The sequence below is a fragment of the Mustela putorius genome, unplaced genomic scaffold (genome assembly GCF_011764305.1).
Source record: "Mustela putorius furo isolate JIRA1106 unplaced genomic scaffold, ASM1176430v1.1 tig00003962_pilon_pilon_pilon, whole genome shotgun sequence".
Classification (NCBI taxonomy): Eukaryota; Metazoa; Chordata; class Mammalia; order Carnivora; family Mustelidae; genus Mustela; species Mustela putorius.
The window spans coordinates 19,661,096-19,679,064 of NW_025422106.1; the positions used below are offsets into that span (position 1 = coordinate 19,661,096).

Below are 17,969 nucleotides of genomic sequence, written 5' to 3' on the forward strand. Positions count from 1 at the left end.
CTAAAACCAGTTATCAGAAAAATGTTCTCGTTACTTCCCTTAGTAAAATCTGAACAACATGGTACAAATAAATAGTCATAAACTTTACAACAGCAAGAGGATTACTACCCACACATGCTTGATTACCTGAATGAGGTAGACAGTAAACTTCTCAAAGGAGATCTAATTATACATTATATGTTTGAGTAGAATAAATGGAATTATCTATAATATAACTACACAGCTAATAAACCAGGAGCCAGGACCTTCTCTATTTTACATATTCCAATCCATTACACATACACCCCCCCCCCCAAAGAGCTTGCTTTTTAAAGATCATTAGATTCTTAACCCAACAACTGCATAAACCAATATTTTAAATTTATGATGACTATATTGTCTCCATACTTTGGAATACGTTCTAAAATACCTCATATTACCAATTAGTTTCCCTTTGTTTCCATGAGGACCTCATAACACCTGTGCTGAGAAATATATTTCAAAACTCAGCATTACCCAGAAACAAAAAAAAAAATCTGAAAATAACACTAGTAGAAAATAACATTTCAAAGAATAATTTTAGACAAAATCTTAATTTTAAAAAATGCAGTGTTAGGAGGCTAGAAAACATGCTCTTAGAGAAATACAGAGAGCTGGAATTTTAATTTATGTGATATACTACACAATGCCATTAGTAAAACACTGAACAAGAGTGTTAGAAATAGTAAATTCCAACAGTGATGGTGTATATATGTTAAACCCACATACGCTGAGAATTAGAAGCATTAGAAAGAAATGTTTTTAAGCAAGACAGCCATCTAATCCAATGCATTTGCTCACAGCTGACCAAACTTAATTAACATACTCAAAATCTCAAATGCACATTAAAAGCATAGGTGTCTAAATTTTAATTTAGTTCTGAATTTGAAACAGGAATTTATTATGTGTCAAGCTTTAGACAAAGAATGAAAGATGAAACCAAATGTATATTTTAAATTTTACCTTTGTATGTAAACTACTTACATGACTCCTAAAGGTTTTTTTTTTTTACATCTTTCTCTAAAATCATTAGGATTATACAAACAAAGATTAATACTCAGCCTGATAAGTCATAGTGATAATGGCAAATTCAAAATAAATGCATATTAGGACCAAATTCTACTCATGGGGAAGAAAAAATAATGATTACTGTAATTTTCTTCCCTTAATTAGAGCAGGTTCATAGAAACAGGCAGCATATTCTTACCATGTTAGCAAAATGAGGTGTTTCTCTACAAATAATGGAATCACCGAGTTTTCCTTTATTTCAAAAGTACTATATTCTCAATCCCAATTGTTTAATAATGACTTTCTCTTAAGGTAAAGGTTTACCATTAGGATTTTTATAATCTAAGCACAAATATCAAGATTCTGCCTGAGATTGTTTAGATAAAAATAAAAGGAGTAAAAAATTGAAATCTTTAGGTAAGATTTACAAAGTGACACACTCCCTCCATAAACTTTTTTTTCGCCCTCCATATACTTCTAACAATGAAGAAAAACTTTCACCTCTAGGAAAAGAAACCACTCACATTACCTGCAACAAGAAGCAAGAATGAAGAGAGTCAGCATTTCCTAAGGCCTTGAAATTAAGTTTCTTTTGCATTCATTTATAATTTTTAAACATAACAATAATAAAATTAGACCAGGGATATCCAATGCAACAAATGCCCCCAAAATGCCTTTGGGATAAATCAAACCAAAGGAACACAGAGAATGTTTTGATGTAACTTAATTCCAGGGTTAATTGAAATGAAAGCTATTTTGTGCCAGAATTAGTAGAATGATTTTACAGTGAAGGTCAAATAGGCTGAAGTGAAGATGTTCTCAACAAACAGCAAAAGATTTTTGTTTTGCTTTGAAAGAAACAGCTAATAAAAAGTTCTCCAAACTTACTGATTTTTTGTTTTCCTTTTTTTCTTTTACTGTAGCTTTATTCAGTAGGGAGTGGCAAGTTGCCTACAGAACAGAGATGAGCACAAACAAGTCACAGCACCAACTACATACAGCAACAAAAACAATGTTGGCTTGTACATAAAATTACATGATCAAATGTAACACAAATGGAATCAACAAAAATTAGAAATCGATTTTGAGGGATGAATTTTATTTCTGGATTTTAATTTTTATTACATTTTTAAGCCAAGCACTAAATAAACAGCAAGAAATGTTGAGACAATCATATCTACTATTTCTGGCTATAAATCACAGAAAAGTTCTCCCCAAGTAAATTTGAGGATATTTAAGATCTACATTTAATTCCTAGCTTTTGATAAATTTCATGTAAGATGTTCATTGCAAGTAGATCACACACTCAAAACACTTCTATGTGTCTACATAATTTTTTCTTCATAAATACTTCTCTGTGTATCCTTCAATTGACTTAAAGTTCTTTTTTCAGTAGCTGGCATTTAATTTAGACCTACTGATTTAAAAAATAAACATTAAATGGCTAAATATAATGGTTAAATTCACTTCAGGGATTATGAATCAAAAATCTCTTAAGAAAGAGTCTCTTGAGCTTTCACATATTTTTTCTGTTTGCAGGCTACTTCCTGAAGAAGTTCTAATCAGAGGAGGTTAAAAGTTCTGCAACATTTGGAAGAAGAATGTTACCAGCTCAACTAGAAATAAGCATTAATTAATATTAAAGTGAAGAAACTGCAGAGAAAATATAGAGTAAAACTATAAGCCCACTTAAAATTTTTCACATATTTGACTACCAGAATGTATCAAAACACCAAAAAGGAAAACAAAACGAAACAAAACAAAAAACCACCACAGCTCTGAGTTCCTTCTAAGCCAAATAGTTCTTTCGTATCATATATCATACCATATCTACACACACACACACACACACACACACACACACACACACGTATTATTTTTAAATTAGGCTCCACACCCAGCATGGAGCTTAAACATGGGGCTTCAACTCACCATCCTGAGATCAAGACCAAGCTGAGACCAAGAATCAGATGCTTAACTGAGTGAGCCACCCAGCCACCCCTAGGCCAGAGTTCTTTTAACTTTTAAATTAAGACTCCTGGTTGGTGTAGACTAAGCACAGTTTTTAGTATATTTAAAGCCAAGTTAAATCCACCATTCATGGAATTTTATTCTAGGAATTCAGTGCATTCAGCACCATAACCTTAAAGTTACTTTGATATTTGTTTGTCCATCCATTCATCCATCCATCCACCCACGCATCCATCCAAGGAGTTATTGTGCATCCAACATGCTAGATATCATCCTAGGCATCAGAAATAGCAGTAAAACAAGACGACACCATCCTTTCCTTAAGGGTCTTTGGTTCAAACTTTAGACTATATACAAAAGTACTGGTAACCAAACAGATCACTAAAATGCAGTTTCATGCAACTTTTTTCAATTATGGTATATAATTTGCTTTTACCGACTTAAAAAAATTAGTGTAAACTACTTTGGTTTGGAGAAGCAGATTTACTGAGGAAAATATGGCATTTACTTCGAATCATAATATTTAGCTCCTTCTCAGAATTCTTTCACCATAACTAGGAGGAAATCCATTCTGGTAACTGTTTTCTCATCATAGGTATCCCCAGCTTTTCAAAAGTTCGCTTTCACAAAAGACCTAACTTAGTACCTATTTCTGCTAACTGAAAGGAACCCAAAGAGGCTTTTGCTTTTACAGGGAAAAGTAGCAAAAAGCGACTATTGCAATCAGTGCTCATTCTGCAGCAAGCCATTAGAGAGGCAACACACACCCCAACCAGCAAGTGGCTGCCAAGATCCTTCCCCAGGAGCTACACTCAGCCTCTCAGCTTCAAGTTGCCACAGCTTTGAACTTGCCTCTGAGTATCGTGCTTTATCTTGATTTATTTTATCCGTTAAATAACGGATTTTATTTATCTGTGCTTTATCTCAATTTATTTTATCCGTTAGCAAGATGTGTCCTAGGGTATCAGGAAAGCCTAGGAGTTTGTAAGGGTGTTACACTTGGTATAAAGCTGAATGCAATTAAGCATTTCAAATGTGGCACATTAAAGACACCATGTGTACACTGAATTTGCCTACATCCACCCTTCATACTGCTAACTCAGAGAGAAAGAATCTTGAAAGTTGCTGAGGTTACTAACTGGTTCTGCCAGTAGAAAAGTGGTCTCTTTTAGTCAGCATCCGGAAATGGATGCAATGGAAAGTCTACTGCTTGAGTGGATTGATGGGTGAGCAAAGCATGGTGTTCCATTAAGTTATCTTACACTGCAGGAGAGATTAATTTTTTTTAGTAAGCTGAAACAAAGTATTGGACAACGATGACCAAAGTGCTGTAAAAGTATAATTTAAAGGTACACATGGGTGGTCTGATCAGTTTTGAGGTAAGGGTAGCTCCATAGCTCTAAGGGTACTAGAGAGAGTGCTTCAGCTGATACTAAAGCTACTGAAAAAGTCCCAGAACCGGCAAAAACAATCATAGCAAAAACAATCATACAAGCAAGTGTTTAACTTCAATTTATGATTGGAAAAATTGCTGAGCAAGACATTTATTTCAATAGAAAAAAAGCAGACTAAGGGACACAAGGCAGCAAAGGACAGGTTTGATGCCCACTATTAACACCACTGGTGATGCTATACTTAGGCCTCTACTAGCATACCACCAGAAAACCTAAGGGCACTCAAAGGCACTCATAAGACTACTTCTTGTGTTTCATTCACATCCAAGCAGTTGGAATATCCAAGTGATTTTTTTCGAAGCACATGAGTACATTAGTCCTTTTGTTGAAAATACCGTAAAGAAAATAACCTTGGTAATAGGTGTCTTTTGATTGTTGAAAACCATGCTGCTCATCCACCTGGCATTACGGAGTATGGCAATAACATTCCTGTGTGTTCTTCCTACCAAATATGATGTTCTTGATACAACCATGGGTCCTAGGCCTACTCACCACAATTAAGGCTTCCTATATGCAAAACGTGATGCATCTCACAGTAAGTGCATTTGACAGAGAAGCCAATTCCAAAGCATGTACACCAGGGATCTGGAAAGACTACAATATAAAACTGGCAATCACCAACTTTGAAGGTGCTCTTGATAAGTTAACACGTTCTGGATGTGAAATGGTGCTGAGAGGATGGTCTCCTGAAGCAGGAAACAATTTTAAATGATTCAAACCAACAACAATAAATACAGCAATACTGACTTCAGCTAAGGAGGCTTGGTTTGTGGAAACTGATGAAGACCCCATGGCATCCCATGATCAAGAATTGACAGATGAAGAGCTGATGCCATTGCATGAGCAAAGAACACCAATCCACATTCAACACTAGTGAACGGCCCAGAAGTTTATTCAGGAACTGAATGTGAAGCACGTGAGATTTTTGTGACGATGGACAGTGCTGCCGTGACTGCAGGAAAGTATGGCTTTAATTTTGAAAGGGCACGTAGGTTTAGGGGCAGGTTTACAGAATGTCTTGAATGCCTACAAATAACTGTAGCATAGAAAAATCTGAGAGGCTAAGCAGTTGAGCATACTGTCGTATTTCAAGCTTTCCACACCAGCCACAGTAGCCACAGCAGACGATGAACCTCAGCCTTTGACATCGAGGCAGGCAGACACAGAAGAAGGTACAAACGTTAGTGACCTGCTTGCACTGATGGATTTAGACAATGATGAGATGTTAATAGATGACACTCTTCCTCTCCCTCCTATACTCTATACTACTGTACCTCTCACCACCCCAACCTCCAACACCCCAGCCTAAAACACCACCATCACCACCTGTCAGCCCTCTGGTGTGCTTGCTGTCATCCCAATTCTGGTAAAGCTGAAACTACACAGTACATAAATTATTTATACTCTATACGGACTGTGTATTTATCATATTATTCCTGTTTTTACTATACGTTAATGTTATTTTAGGTAATTTGTGTTATTTGGCATGATTTGGTTGGTTGTTTTGGAGGTCTGGGAATACTAAAAAATGTCCCATATAAATTAACGGTAATTGCTTCTTTCCTTTATGCCATTTTGGCTTATAAAAGATTTCACAGGAACGCTACTTTGGGATAGCAGGGGAAACCTGTCTTCAAAAACTATGAGGAGGAAAAGTAGAAATAAAGTACCTGAGAAAATGTCTCAATTATAAATTTAACACATGTTCACAGTTGGCTATCAATACATAATCTTAAGCTAGTCCACTAAGTAAGGGGACATACAAAATAAGAGACCTGGTTAAAGCATGATTCTAAAAAGGCTTAAGAGTCAAAAAATATAAGCTCAAGAAAAGGGAACTAACACTCAGAGAAGTTTAGTACCTAGCAATAACCTCACTTAGCTTTCAAAATTTTCCAAGTAAGTCCCAAAGCAGGAGCCATATTTACTCGAGGAAATAATGAACTACTACCCCTCCCAGCAGAACACAAAAGTACAAAGGTACCATTATGTTATTGCCAAAGTCAAAAGGGCAAAAGAAAGCCAGAAGAAGAAAGATGAATAAAAAAGCAAACTAAGGGGAAAAACTACTTTTGGTAGGAGACTCAATGAAAGAATAACTGAAGATAAAAGCTTTTTTTCTTTCTTTTAATTAATAAATGTAAAATTCCCTGTTATCATTTACTTATTAAAAAACTAAACCTTATTTATAAATATAGCACTTTTATTCTATAGTACTCCCAACAATAAACTTCTCCAACACTTCAAAACAACCCACTAACACAATATTTAAATAATATTCTTAAAGAGAATAATTTTATGTGAAATATTATGATAATTCAGGTCTGTTATAATACAGTATATTTTATTATGGAGTGCTTTCAAAAGCACAACACATAGAGTTTAATAAGCCACAAGTGATCACCTCACTCCATTTTCTGATTTATTTTCACTACCTCCCTCCCTTCCTATAAAACCTGGCACAAATCTTGTTTACTTGGGTGGAATGGATGGGAAATTTTTATTCCTTCATTAAATATTTTCCTAAGAACTTAAAAAGTGCCAAGCCTTGTTCCTTTTACCTTTTCAGAATCATGGTCTCAAATTGGACTCCAAGTTTGCTGATGATACAAAAAAAAATTTTCCTTTAGGATGACAACCACACGAAGAATTTCTAATAAAATCTACTAAGTCATGTAACCAAGCAGTCAGTAGCTATTCCCTTTTATGTCAAGTCAAAGCCAATGCCACTTCCAAAATCCACTTGACCACTTTCCTCCAATTTCCTCTGCCTCCAACCTTCACCTCTTATCTTTTTTTCCATGAGTTTTGTTTTTTTCTTTTTAAGATTCCACATATAATTGAAATCATACAGTATGTCTCTGACTTTTTTCACTTTGCATGATACCTTCAAGGGCCATGTACATGATTACAAATTATAAGTAATTTTGTATGGCTGATTAATATTCCATTATGCATACACCCACAATTCTTTTGATTCATTCATCTGGTGATGGACACTTGGGTTGTTTCCATGTCTTGGCTATTCTAAGTAATGTGGCTATGAACACGGGGATGCAAATATCTTTTCGAGTTACTATTTTCATTTCAGTATGTCCCCAGAACTGGAACTGCTGAATGATATGGTAGTTCTATTTTTAATTTTTTGAGGATTTTTCCATACTCTTTTCCATATTAGCTATAGCAACTTACAACTGCAACAAAGTACACAGGGGTTCCCATTTTTCTCTATGCATGTCAGCATTTGTTATCTCTAGTTTTTTGGATGGTGGCCATTCTAATTCAGGTTTGAGGTGCTACCTCACTGTGGTTTCTAAGTTGCATTTCCCTAATGACTAGTGATGCTGAGCATCTTTCCACCTATCTCTTGGCCTTTTATCTAACTTCTTCAGAAAAAGGTCTATTGGCAAGTGTCCACTTTTTAAATTGAGGTGGGTTTTTGTGGGCGGTTTTTTTGGTATTGAACACTTCCCCACTCCATAGGTTGTCTTTTCACTGTGTTAATGGTGTGCTTGCTGTGCCGAAGCTTTCTAGTTTAATGTAGCCCCACTGGTTTATTTTTGAGTTTGTTGTGCTGTAGGTGTCACCTCCAAAAAATCATTACCAAGACTCATGACAAGAAGCTTTATCCCTTTGTTTTCTTCTAGTAGTTTCATGGTTTCAGTTCCAAGTCTTACATTTAAATCTTTAACCCATTTTGAGTTAATCTGTGTGAGGATGTAAGATGGCTCTAGTTTCATTCTTTTCCGTATGAGTACTGAGTGATCCCAGTCCCATTGAGTATTCTTGGCTCAATATTAGTTGAACTATATATGCTTGGCTTTATTTCTGGGCTCTTGATTCTGTTCCACTGGCCAATTGTCTCTTTCTATGCCAATACTGTTCTGATGACTATAGCTTTAAATCAGAAGTGTACTGCCTCTTTCTTTCTTCTTGCTCAGGACTGCTTTGGCTATGTGGGGTCTTTTGTGGTGTCATACAAATTTTAGGAGTATTTTTTTCTATTTCTGTCAAAAATGCCATTGGAGACTTGATAGCGATTACTCTGAATCTATAGATGGCTTTTGGTAGCATTCATATTTAAACAATTAATCCTTCCAATCCATGAACAGAGGATACCTTTCCCATTTATCTGTATCTTCAATTTTTTTTCATCAATATCATAGTTCCCAGCACAGAGATCTTTCACCTCCTTACATTTATTCCTATTGTTTTGATGCTATTGTAAATGGGATCTTCTTTTTAAATAAATTTCATTGTTAGCATATAGAAATACTACTGGTTTTTGTATGTAATTATGTATACTGTAACTTTACTAAGTTCACTGATTAGCTCTGTGTTTTGGCTGTCATTGGAGTTTCCTATATACAAAATTATGTCATCTGCAAATAGAGACAATTTTACTTTTTCCTTTCCAATTCTGATACTTTTTATTTTTCTTACCTGATTGCTGTAGGTAGCACTTTCAGTATTATGCTGAATAGGAGCAATTAAGAGTAGACACCCTTGTTTTGTTCCTGAACTTGAGGGAACGCTTTCAACCTTTCACCACTGAGTACATTAGTTGTGTGGTTGTCATTTATGGCCTTTATTATGTTGACATATATTCCTTCTATGCCTAACTTAGTAAGAGTTTTTATCATGAATGGATGTTAAATTTTTCTGCATTTATTGAGATGACTGGATGACTCTTTTCTTTCATTGTATTAATGTGATGTATCACATTAATTGAATTGCATATATCCAACCACCTTTGCACCCAAGGATAAATCCCACTTGACCACTGTATCATCATTTTAATATATTGCTGAATTCAGTTTGTTAGTAATTTATTGAGAATTTCTGTAGCTATACTCATCAATGATATCAATGGACTGTAGTTTTCTTTTCCAGCAGTGTCCTTTTCTGGTTTGGGTATCAGGATAATGCTGGCTTCATAAAATAAATTTAAAGTGTTCACTCCTCTTCAGCTTTTTTTAAGAGTGTGAAAAGCATTGGTGTTCGTTCTTCTGTAAATGTTTCGTAAAATCACCAGTGAAACCAGATGGTCCTGGGCTTTTCTTTGTTGGGAGAATTTTATAGTAATTGGTCTATTCAGAGTTTCTACTTCTTCCTCAATCTTGGTGAGTTGTAGGTTTCTAAGAATTTTTCCATTTCTTCTAGGCTGTCCAGTTTGTTGACATATAGTTTTTCACAACAGCCTCTTATAGTCATACCAATTTCTTTGGTATCAGTTGTGGTATCTCCTTTTTCATTTCTGATTTTATTAATTTCAGTCCTTCCTCTCTTTTCCTTGGTTAGTCTAGCTGAAGGTTTGTCAGTCAATGTTATCTTTTCAAAGAACCAACTCTTAGTTTGGTTATTCTTTTCTACTGTTGTTCTGTAGTTATTTCTATTTATTTCTGATCTTATCTTTATTATTTCCTTTCTTCTGCTCACTTTGAACTTAGTTTGTGCTTTCTCTAATTCCTTAAGGCAGAGAGTGAAGTTGCTTATTTAAGGGATCTTTCCTGATTCTTAACAGACGGGTTTACTGGGATGAACGTCCCTCTTTGACTGCTTTTTTTCTGCATCCCACATGTTCTGGTATATTATGTTCCCATTTTTACTTATCTCAAGAAACGTTTTTATTCCTCCTTTAACTTCTTCCTTGATCCATTAATTGTTCAGTGTAGTATTTAATTTCCATGCGTTTACCTATTTTCCAGTTTTTGTCATGTAACTGAATTCTAGCTTCATGACACTGTGGTCAGAGAAGATACTTGGTATAACTTCAATCTTGAATCTGCTAAGACTTGTTGTGTGGCCTAACATATGGTCTATCCTAGAAAGTGTTCCATGTATGCTTGAAAAGAATGTATATTCCGCTGTTGTTAGAATATTTGATATATGTCTGTTAGGTCCATTTGGCCCATAAATGTTGTTCAAATCTGCTGTTTCCTTATTCTTTATCTGGATGATCTATCCACTGTTGAGAGTGGGATGTTAAATCTCCAGCCAACTGGGGATTTAATTGTATTAAATATATTACTATTCATTTCTTTTAGGTCTGTTAGTTTTTGCTTTATATTTAGGTGCTCCAATGTGGGGCACATAAATACTTATAAACTATTATATCTTCTGGATGTATTAACCCCTTTTTATCATTACATAATGACCTTCTTTGTCTCTTTTTACTGTTTTTAGTTTGAAATCTATTTGGTCTGAAATGAGTATAGCCACCCCTGACTTTTTGTTTTGTTTTGGTTTTGGGTTACCATTTGCTTGAAATGACTTTTTCCATCCCTCACTCTCAGTCTATGTGTGTCTTTAGGGCAAATAAGAATCTCTTGTAGGCAGCATATTGTTGGATCTTGTTTTTTTAATCCATTCAGCCACTCTATGTCATTCAATTGGGAAAATGTAATCCACTTATGCTTAAAGTAATTATTGACGGGAAAGGGCTTACTATTGCCATTTTGTTAACTGTTTTCTGGTTGTGAGCTTGTTTTTGTTTTGTTTTTAATAGATACAGCAGAAACATCTTTATAAATAGCAATGAGGGAATAATTCACACAGAGCGGCCTGAAACAGCTTTTTAAAATGGTGATTTTCACTGATCTTGCTAATGTCTCTAAGCAACTGAAGCCCTGTGCTAAAAAACAAAGGGCTGGGGATGACTCTGCAAAGAAAAAGACACAAAGGCAAGGGATTTGGTAAATGCATAAATTCTTTCCCCTGTACCCACCCATCCCAAACTCCAGACCACTAATGTTTCTTCCAGAATCACAATTTAAACAGGTTAATATAGATCTGCACTAATCTCCCCTGGAATGATTAAATCGTCCCTGAAACTACATATGCAATTCAGAAACACAGAGAAAGCCATAAAAAGAACAAACACCTAATATCCTCAATATGTAGGGGATGACTGTGGACATCTGAACTCAGAAGCATTACTTGCAGTGCTAGTGCTATAGAGTGTAATAGTTTAATCTGAATGATGATGCAATGTATTTTATAAGTATAAAATAAACAGATTAGTTTGTCTAGGAAAACCTGACAAGAACACATTATACCTTTAAGAAGACATCAAAATTATAGATCAAACACCTCAACCATATAAAAAGCAAGAAGTAGACCTGACTCACATGTGAAAAACCCTGTGAGTAATTCAGACAAAGGATAACCAAAAAATTCCATGATATAGCTCATTTCAACCATGTCTATTAAAACCAACAGATTCTGTGCATTTTAAACTTGCTCCCAATGCAAGGAAAATTATTTTTAGTACCCTCTTAAAATACTCCAAACTGTCTCCTAAGCAATATTTAGTTTTTTCAAAGCCAATTCTGACAATTCTTAATGTATTAGTCATCCACATCGACTCAGTATTTTCAACCACCCACCTTCAGCCGCTAAATTCCTCTTTAGTAAAGCATTCTTTTTACTTCGAATTTAGATTAATAACGGTACTCTCTAGCCGTAAGCACTTATGCACTGAGCATACCTGGTACAGACAATGGCACACACTTCGAAGCTGAGGGGGGAATTCTGAGGAGGAACTGATGATGGCATGGAAGAACTTTTCAGTCATCTGAAGAAGGTTCCGTTGATTTTCCTCAAGGCTCTCTGACTGTTCTAACCTACAAAAAAAAAAAAAAAGAGAGAGAGAGAGAGAAGGTAAAATCCATCTACAATAAATAAATAAAAGTACTCTTTAAAAGAGACTTTCAGCCAAATACAATGCTGAACTTTGCTGGGATCTTGATTTGAACTAAAAAAAAAAACAAAAAACAAAAAAAAAACTGTAAAAGGGCAATACTGAGAACTGTGTATAATTCTTACTCCCTTATATTCTCACAAATTTAGTATATACTCAGCTTAGTGCCATCTTCTCCACTCTGGGTATGTCTGCCTGCAAAAAAATGTATTCCGGTTTGCTCTCCACTTCTTTGGTAAAAAGCTTCTCTGTGAGGCAAGTCCGTAGTTATCTGGCTGTGCAAGAGATGGGGTAGATGAGTCTAATTCAAGGTGATGTATTAGCAAGTCTATTTGTCCACAGGATCAAAAACCACATACTCTAAAAACTGTTATCAGAAATAAAGGTGAGGGGCACCTGGGGTGCTTAGATGGTTAAGCATCTACCGTCAGCTCAGGTCATGATCCCAGAATCCTGGTATCGAGCCCCAAGTTGGGCTCCCTGCTCAGTGGAGAGCCTGTTTTTTTCCTCTCTCTCTTTCCCTCTACTCTTCCAACTCCCCACACCCCTCCAGCCCCAGCTCATGTTTTCTCTCACTATCTCAAAAAAATAAAATCTTAAGAAAGAAAGAGAGGAGGAAGAAAGAAAGGTGACAGCTGATTCCTGAGAGCTTCCCTCCTAGCCCTCCTCCTTCCACACTTAGTTTTGAACTAGTGCAGGGAAGAGGAATATTATTTATTAGGCATCTCCAACCCCAATGAACCATCTGTCAACCCACTTTAAAAATATACAATATGTGCATATTTTATTGGACCTAATGTACAAAGAACACATGAAAGAAAGACAGGTAATAACGAATTATAGTTTGAAAACTCTGTACTTTATCTTGTAGTCAACAGGGAACAACAGATGTTCTAAGAAAGGGAGCAACAAAAAAATTCAGGTTTCATAAAAATGCCTATAACAAATGACCTGAAAAATGAAAAAAAAAAAAAAATGTTGGGCAATAATGGGTGAGTTACAGCAAAAGTCAATGGGATCACCATTTACAATTATACCAAAAAGAATAAAATACCCATGAAAATACTTAACCAAAGTGGTGAAATACCTCTATAAGGTCTTTCTTAAAATTTTAAGACACTGAAGAAAGAAACTGAGGACAACACAAACTAAAGAAAGACACACCATGCTCATGGATTAAAATGTGTATACTACCCAAAGCAATCTACAGATTCAAGGCAATTCCTATCAAAATATCGAGTGTTTTTTTTTTTTACCAAACTGGAATAAATCTAAAATTTGTACAGAACCACAAAGGACTTCAGTATATGTGCTGCTGAAGTGAGCACTAGAACCACAAAGGACTTCAAAGAGACAAAGCAATCTCGAGAGAAAAGAAAAGGCTAGAGGTATCATCACAATCCCAGATGCTACAAAACTACAGAATCAAAACAGTATGATACTGGCACAATAACAGTTGCATAGATCAATGGAACAGAAAAAAGAGCCCAGAAATAAACCTATGCCTGTACTGTCAATTAATCTGTGACAAAGTAGCAAGAATACACAATGAAGAAAAGACTGTCTTCTGAATAAATATTATTCAGAAACTGGACAGCTATGTGCAAGAGAATGAAACTAGAGCACTTACTTATAGCATATGTAAAAACAAACTCCAAATAGCTTAAATACCTAAATATGAAACCTAAAACCATAAAAGTCCTAAAAGAAAACAAAGGCAGTGATCTCTTGGATATCGGCCTTAACAACGTATTTATGGATATGTCTCCGCAGGCAAGGGAAACAAAAGTAAAAATAAATTATCGGGACAACACCAAATAAAAAGCTTTTGCACAGCAAGGAAACCATCAATAAAATGAAATAGCAGGGGCGCCTGGGTGGCTCAGTGGGTTGAAGCCTCTGCCTTCGGCTCACGTCATGATCCCAGGGTCCTGGGATCGAGCCCCACATCGGGCTCTCTGCTCAGCGGGGAGCCTGCTTCCCTTCCTCTCTCTCTGCCTGCTTCTCTGCCTACTTGTGATCTGTCAAATAAATAAAATTCTAAAAAAAAAAAAAAAAAAAATGAAATAGCAATACTGAAATAACAATACTAAATGGGAGAAGATATCTGCAAATGATACAACTGGTAAAGAATTAATATCCAAAATATATAAGAAACTCACACAACTCAGTACCAAAATACCCAAATAAAATGGAAGGGAGTTGCGGGGAAGGAGGGAGGAGTGCCTGGGTGGCTTAGCTGGTTAAGAGTCTGCCCTTAGCTCAGGTCATGACCTTAAGGTCCTGGGACTGAGCTCTGCCTTGGGCTCTCTGCTGAGCAGGAAGCCTGCTTCTCCCTCTCCCACTCCCCCTACTTATGTTCCCTCTCTTGCTGTCTGTCAAATAACTAAATAAAATCTTAAAAAATAATTACAAGTAGAAACACCTTATGACACAGTAACTCAACTCCATTACTTTGTATTTACCCAAAGAAAATGAAAACACTAATTGAAAAGATGCACACACCCCTATGTTTACTGCTGCACTGTTTATAACAGCCAACTCAACAGAAGTCACTGAAGTGCCCATCGAGAGATGAACAGATTAAGATGTGTTACACACACACACACACACACACGCAGGAATATTACTCAGCCATTAAAAAAGAATGAAATCTTGCCATTTGCAACAACATGGATGGACCAAGAAGTTATTGTGCTAAGTGAGATAAGTCAGAGAAAGGCAAATACTGTGGGACTTCACTTATACGTGGAATCCAAAAAACAAAACAGGAGCACCAGGGTGATGCAGTCGGTTAAGAACTGACTCTTGGTTTTGGCTCAGGTTGTGATCTCAGGGTCATGAGATTGGGCCCAGTGTCAGGCTCGTGCTCAGCCCACAAAGTCTGTGTCAGATTCCCTCTCCTTCCCCGTTTCCCCTCCTGGTCGTGCGCTTGCTCTCTCTCTCAAATAAATAAATCTTAAAAAACAAAATAAATGAACAAACAAAAAAAAACACTTTTCAAATTGGTGGTTGCCAGAGGAGAGGGGGCTAATGGGATGTGTGATATAGGTGAAGGGGATTAAGTGGTACAAACTTCCAATCATAAAATAAGTAAGTCACAGAGATGAAATTGAAAAGTACAGCATAGGGGATATAGTTGATGTTATAACAATGTTACAAGGTGACAGATGGTGACTGCACTTATCACAGAGACCACTAAATAATATACACAATTGTGAAACCAAAATACTGTATACCTGAAACTAATATAACATTGTGTATCAATTATACTTCGGTTATTTTTAAAACCTGATTTTAAAAACAAAGTCAATAAGATCAACTCAGTACTGACTAAAAAGATAATGATACAGCCGAACTATGAAATATTACATAGCAGGTAAAAAGAATGAGTAATCTTTCTATACTGACACAGAAAGATCTACAATATAGAGCTAAGTTAAAATTAAGTTGCAAAACCAGGTATTTGTTCAAAGGCTACAAACATCGTGGTTTGAAGGGGCACAGGTACCCCAATGTTTACAGCAGCAAAGTCCTCAACTGCCAAAATAGGTAAAGAGGCCAGATGTCAATGACAGATGAGTGGATACAGAAGATGTGGTGTGCACAAACACACACACACACACACACACACACGAATATTACTCAGCTGTCAAAAAGAATGAAATCTTGCCATCTGCAGCAATATGGCTAGAGCTGCAGTACTATGCTAACCAAAATAAGTCAGTCAGAGAAAGACAAATACCATATGATTTCACTCATGCAGAATTTAAGAAACAAAACAGATGAACATAGGGGAAGGGAAGGAGAAGTAAAATAAGGTGAAAACAGAGAGGGAGGCAAATCATAAGAGATTCTTAACTACAGGAAATAAACTGAGGGCTGCTGGAGGGCAGGTGGGGGAGAGATGGAGAAACTGGCTGATGGTATAAAAGAGGGTACGTGATGTAATGAGCATTGAATGTTGTATACAACTGATGAATCATTAAATTCTACCTCTGAATCTAATAATATACTATATGTTAATTAAACTAATTTAAATAATAAAAGTTGCAAAACCATGTATACAAGGTTTCCATTTTTATCACTCCAATTGTATGTATAGTCTCTACGACTAGATTTATGTATATGTATATGCAAATGCACTGAAAAAGGGCAAAGAACAGACTAAACTAGTAACAGAGCTGTATCTCCAGAGGTTATCAAAGATACCTGTAAATTTTTTAAGAAAAATGTATTTGTATGTAACTTTTATAATTAAAGGCTAATTTTAAGAATCAAGGGGAGAAACTGTGAAGGCCTGTTCTCATGTACGGTAATAGAAAAGTGGAGTCAAGTTATAGATGGGAGGATGACACACCTGGTAGGATCCACTTCAAAGCTAACATGCTGCCAATCAGAGGATGTGATCACAATTCGTAATAACGGATCCAGGAGTTTTTGTAGGTAGTTAGCACCATATACCTAAAGAAATATAAAAGTAGGAATTTATTATGCCTTCTCCAAATGTCTTGCATTAAAGACATTCTGTTCTGTACGTTCTGCACATAATCAATTTGCCATACCTTGGCACAAAAAAAAGATAAATGGATACAAACCTTGAAACAGAAGGTCATTATTTTACTGGCTAAGCTGTTTCCTCGGAAAAGAGTCTGCATGGAATCTGCCAATTCTACTTCCTTAGAAAACATGTTCCAGAGCAGTTGGTAGAGTAAATGCCGAGAATCAAATAGAGTCACTAGAACTCGAGCTAGTTCATCCTGAGAACAAAACAAAATTGCATTGGTGTGAATAATTTTTTTTTCTTCAGCAGGAGACTGAAAGGTAAATTCAAAGCTGTCAACCACCTACTAAACCCAGTTCAATGGTGACTAATCAATTTTTCCCCTAGTATTTATCTGTGTACATTTGTCTATGATAGATGACTATTTCTTCATGCCTACAGCAGCTGTTAATTCTTTTTTTTTAAATCAATTTATTTCCTTAAGCAATCTCTACAACCAGTGTGGGTCTCAAACTCACAACCCTGAGGATCAAGAGTTACACACTCTTCTGAATGGGCCGCCATGCACCTCAGCAGCTGTTAATTCTGAGGATTAACTGGTTAAAAGTAAAAGAGGCCTAGGCTTCACCAGGAGAAGAAAAAAAAAATCCAGGATTCAGTTCGAATTATGATAAAATCAAAGAGAGTAGAAATAGAACACAATGGCAAAGAGTTTAGTTTGATATGCCCAGATCATTTTCTTAGGAAATCAACAAGCAGGAGTTAAGACTTTGGTGACCACAGGACCTCAATTCTCTGCTCATCTGGTCAGGGAAATTCAGTACACAGTGGGCTCAGCAGAGAAACAACAAAAATGGAAAGACTACAGGATTTGCAGGAAAGATCCTCATAGTTCAGGTAAGATTATTACTGAGGCTCCCCAGCTACTTTCTCAACAGCTGAAAACCACTCAAATAATATCTGAAGTTTCTTTCAGCTCTAAAGTTTTAGCAATTCATGCAGTAAGCATTCCTGGAATGAATAAATTCAGAAGCATCTGCTATGTGGCAGGTCCTGGTTCTATACTCCCTTAACAAACTCACCCACTGAGAACATGGAACCACATTGGCCAGCGCCATGGCTATCGGGAGCTCTCCTTGGTCTCCCATCATCGTGACCAACTCTACCAGCCTCTCAAACCGGTCAGCCAGCACCGTTTCTGCAAGGGTGTCAAATTCTGTGCCTTGCTGGAGGATTTTTGTCAGAACTTCCATAAATGTAGCTCTTGTCTGAAGATCTTTGTGGTAACCTAAACCTGATATGGACAAATAGA

The 17,969-nt window shown here is 36.2% G+C and overlaps 1 protein-coding gene across 7 annotated transcripts in view; it reads right to left on the reverse strand.

Annotated features, from left to right (window-relative positions):
- NF1 (neurofibromin 1) overlaps positions 1-17,969 on the reverse strand; it is a 258,675-nt gene that overhangs the window by 117,682 nt on the left and 123,024 nt on the right. For 5 of the 7 annotated variants that reach the window (XM_045070004.1, XM_045070003.1, XM_045070007.1 and 2 more), the window contains 5 exons: positions 17,740-17,951; positions 16,752-16,913; positions 16,514-16,617; positions 11,941-12,076; positions 1,915-1,977 (listed from right to left, as the gene is read on the reverse strand). In XM_045070004.1, the coding sequence (XP_044925939.1) occupies positions 1,915-1,977; positions 11,941-12,076; positions 16,514-16,617; positions 16,752-16,913; positions 17,740-17,951 (677 nt within the window). The remainder of the gene's footprint in view (positions 1-1,914; positions 1,978-11,940; positions 12,077-16,513; positions 16,618-16,751; positions 16,914-17,739; positions 17,952-17,969) is intronic. The other 2 variants (XM_045070006.1, XM_045070005.1) reach the window with 1 other exon arrangement.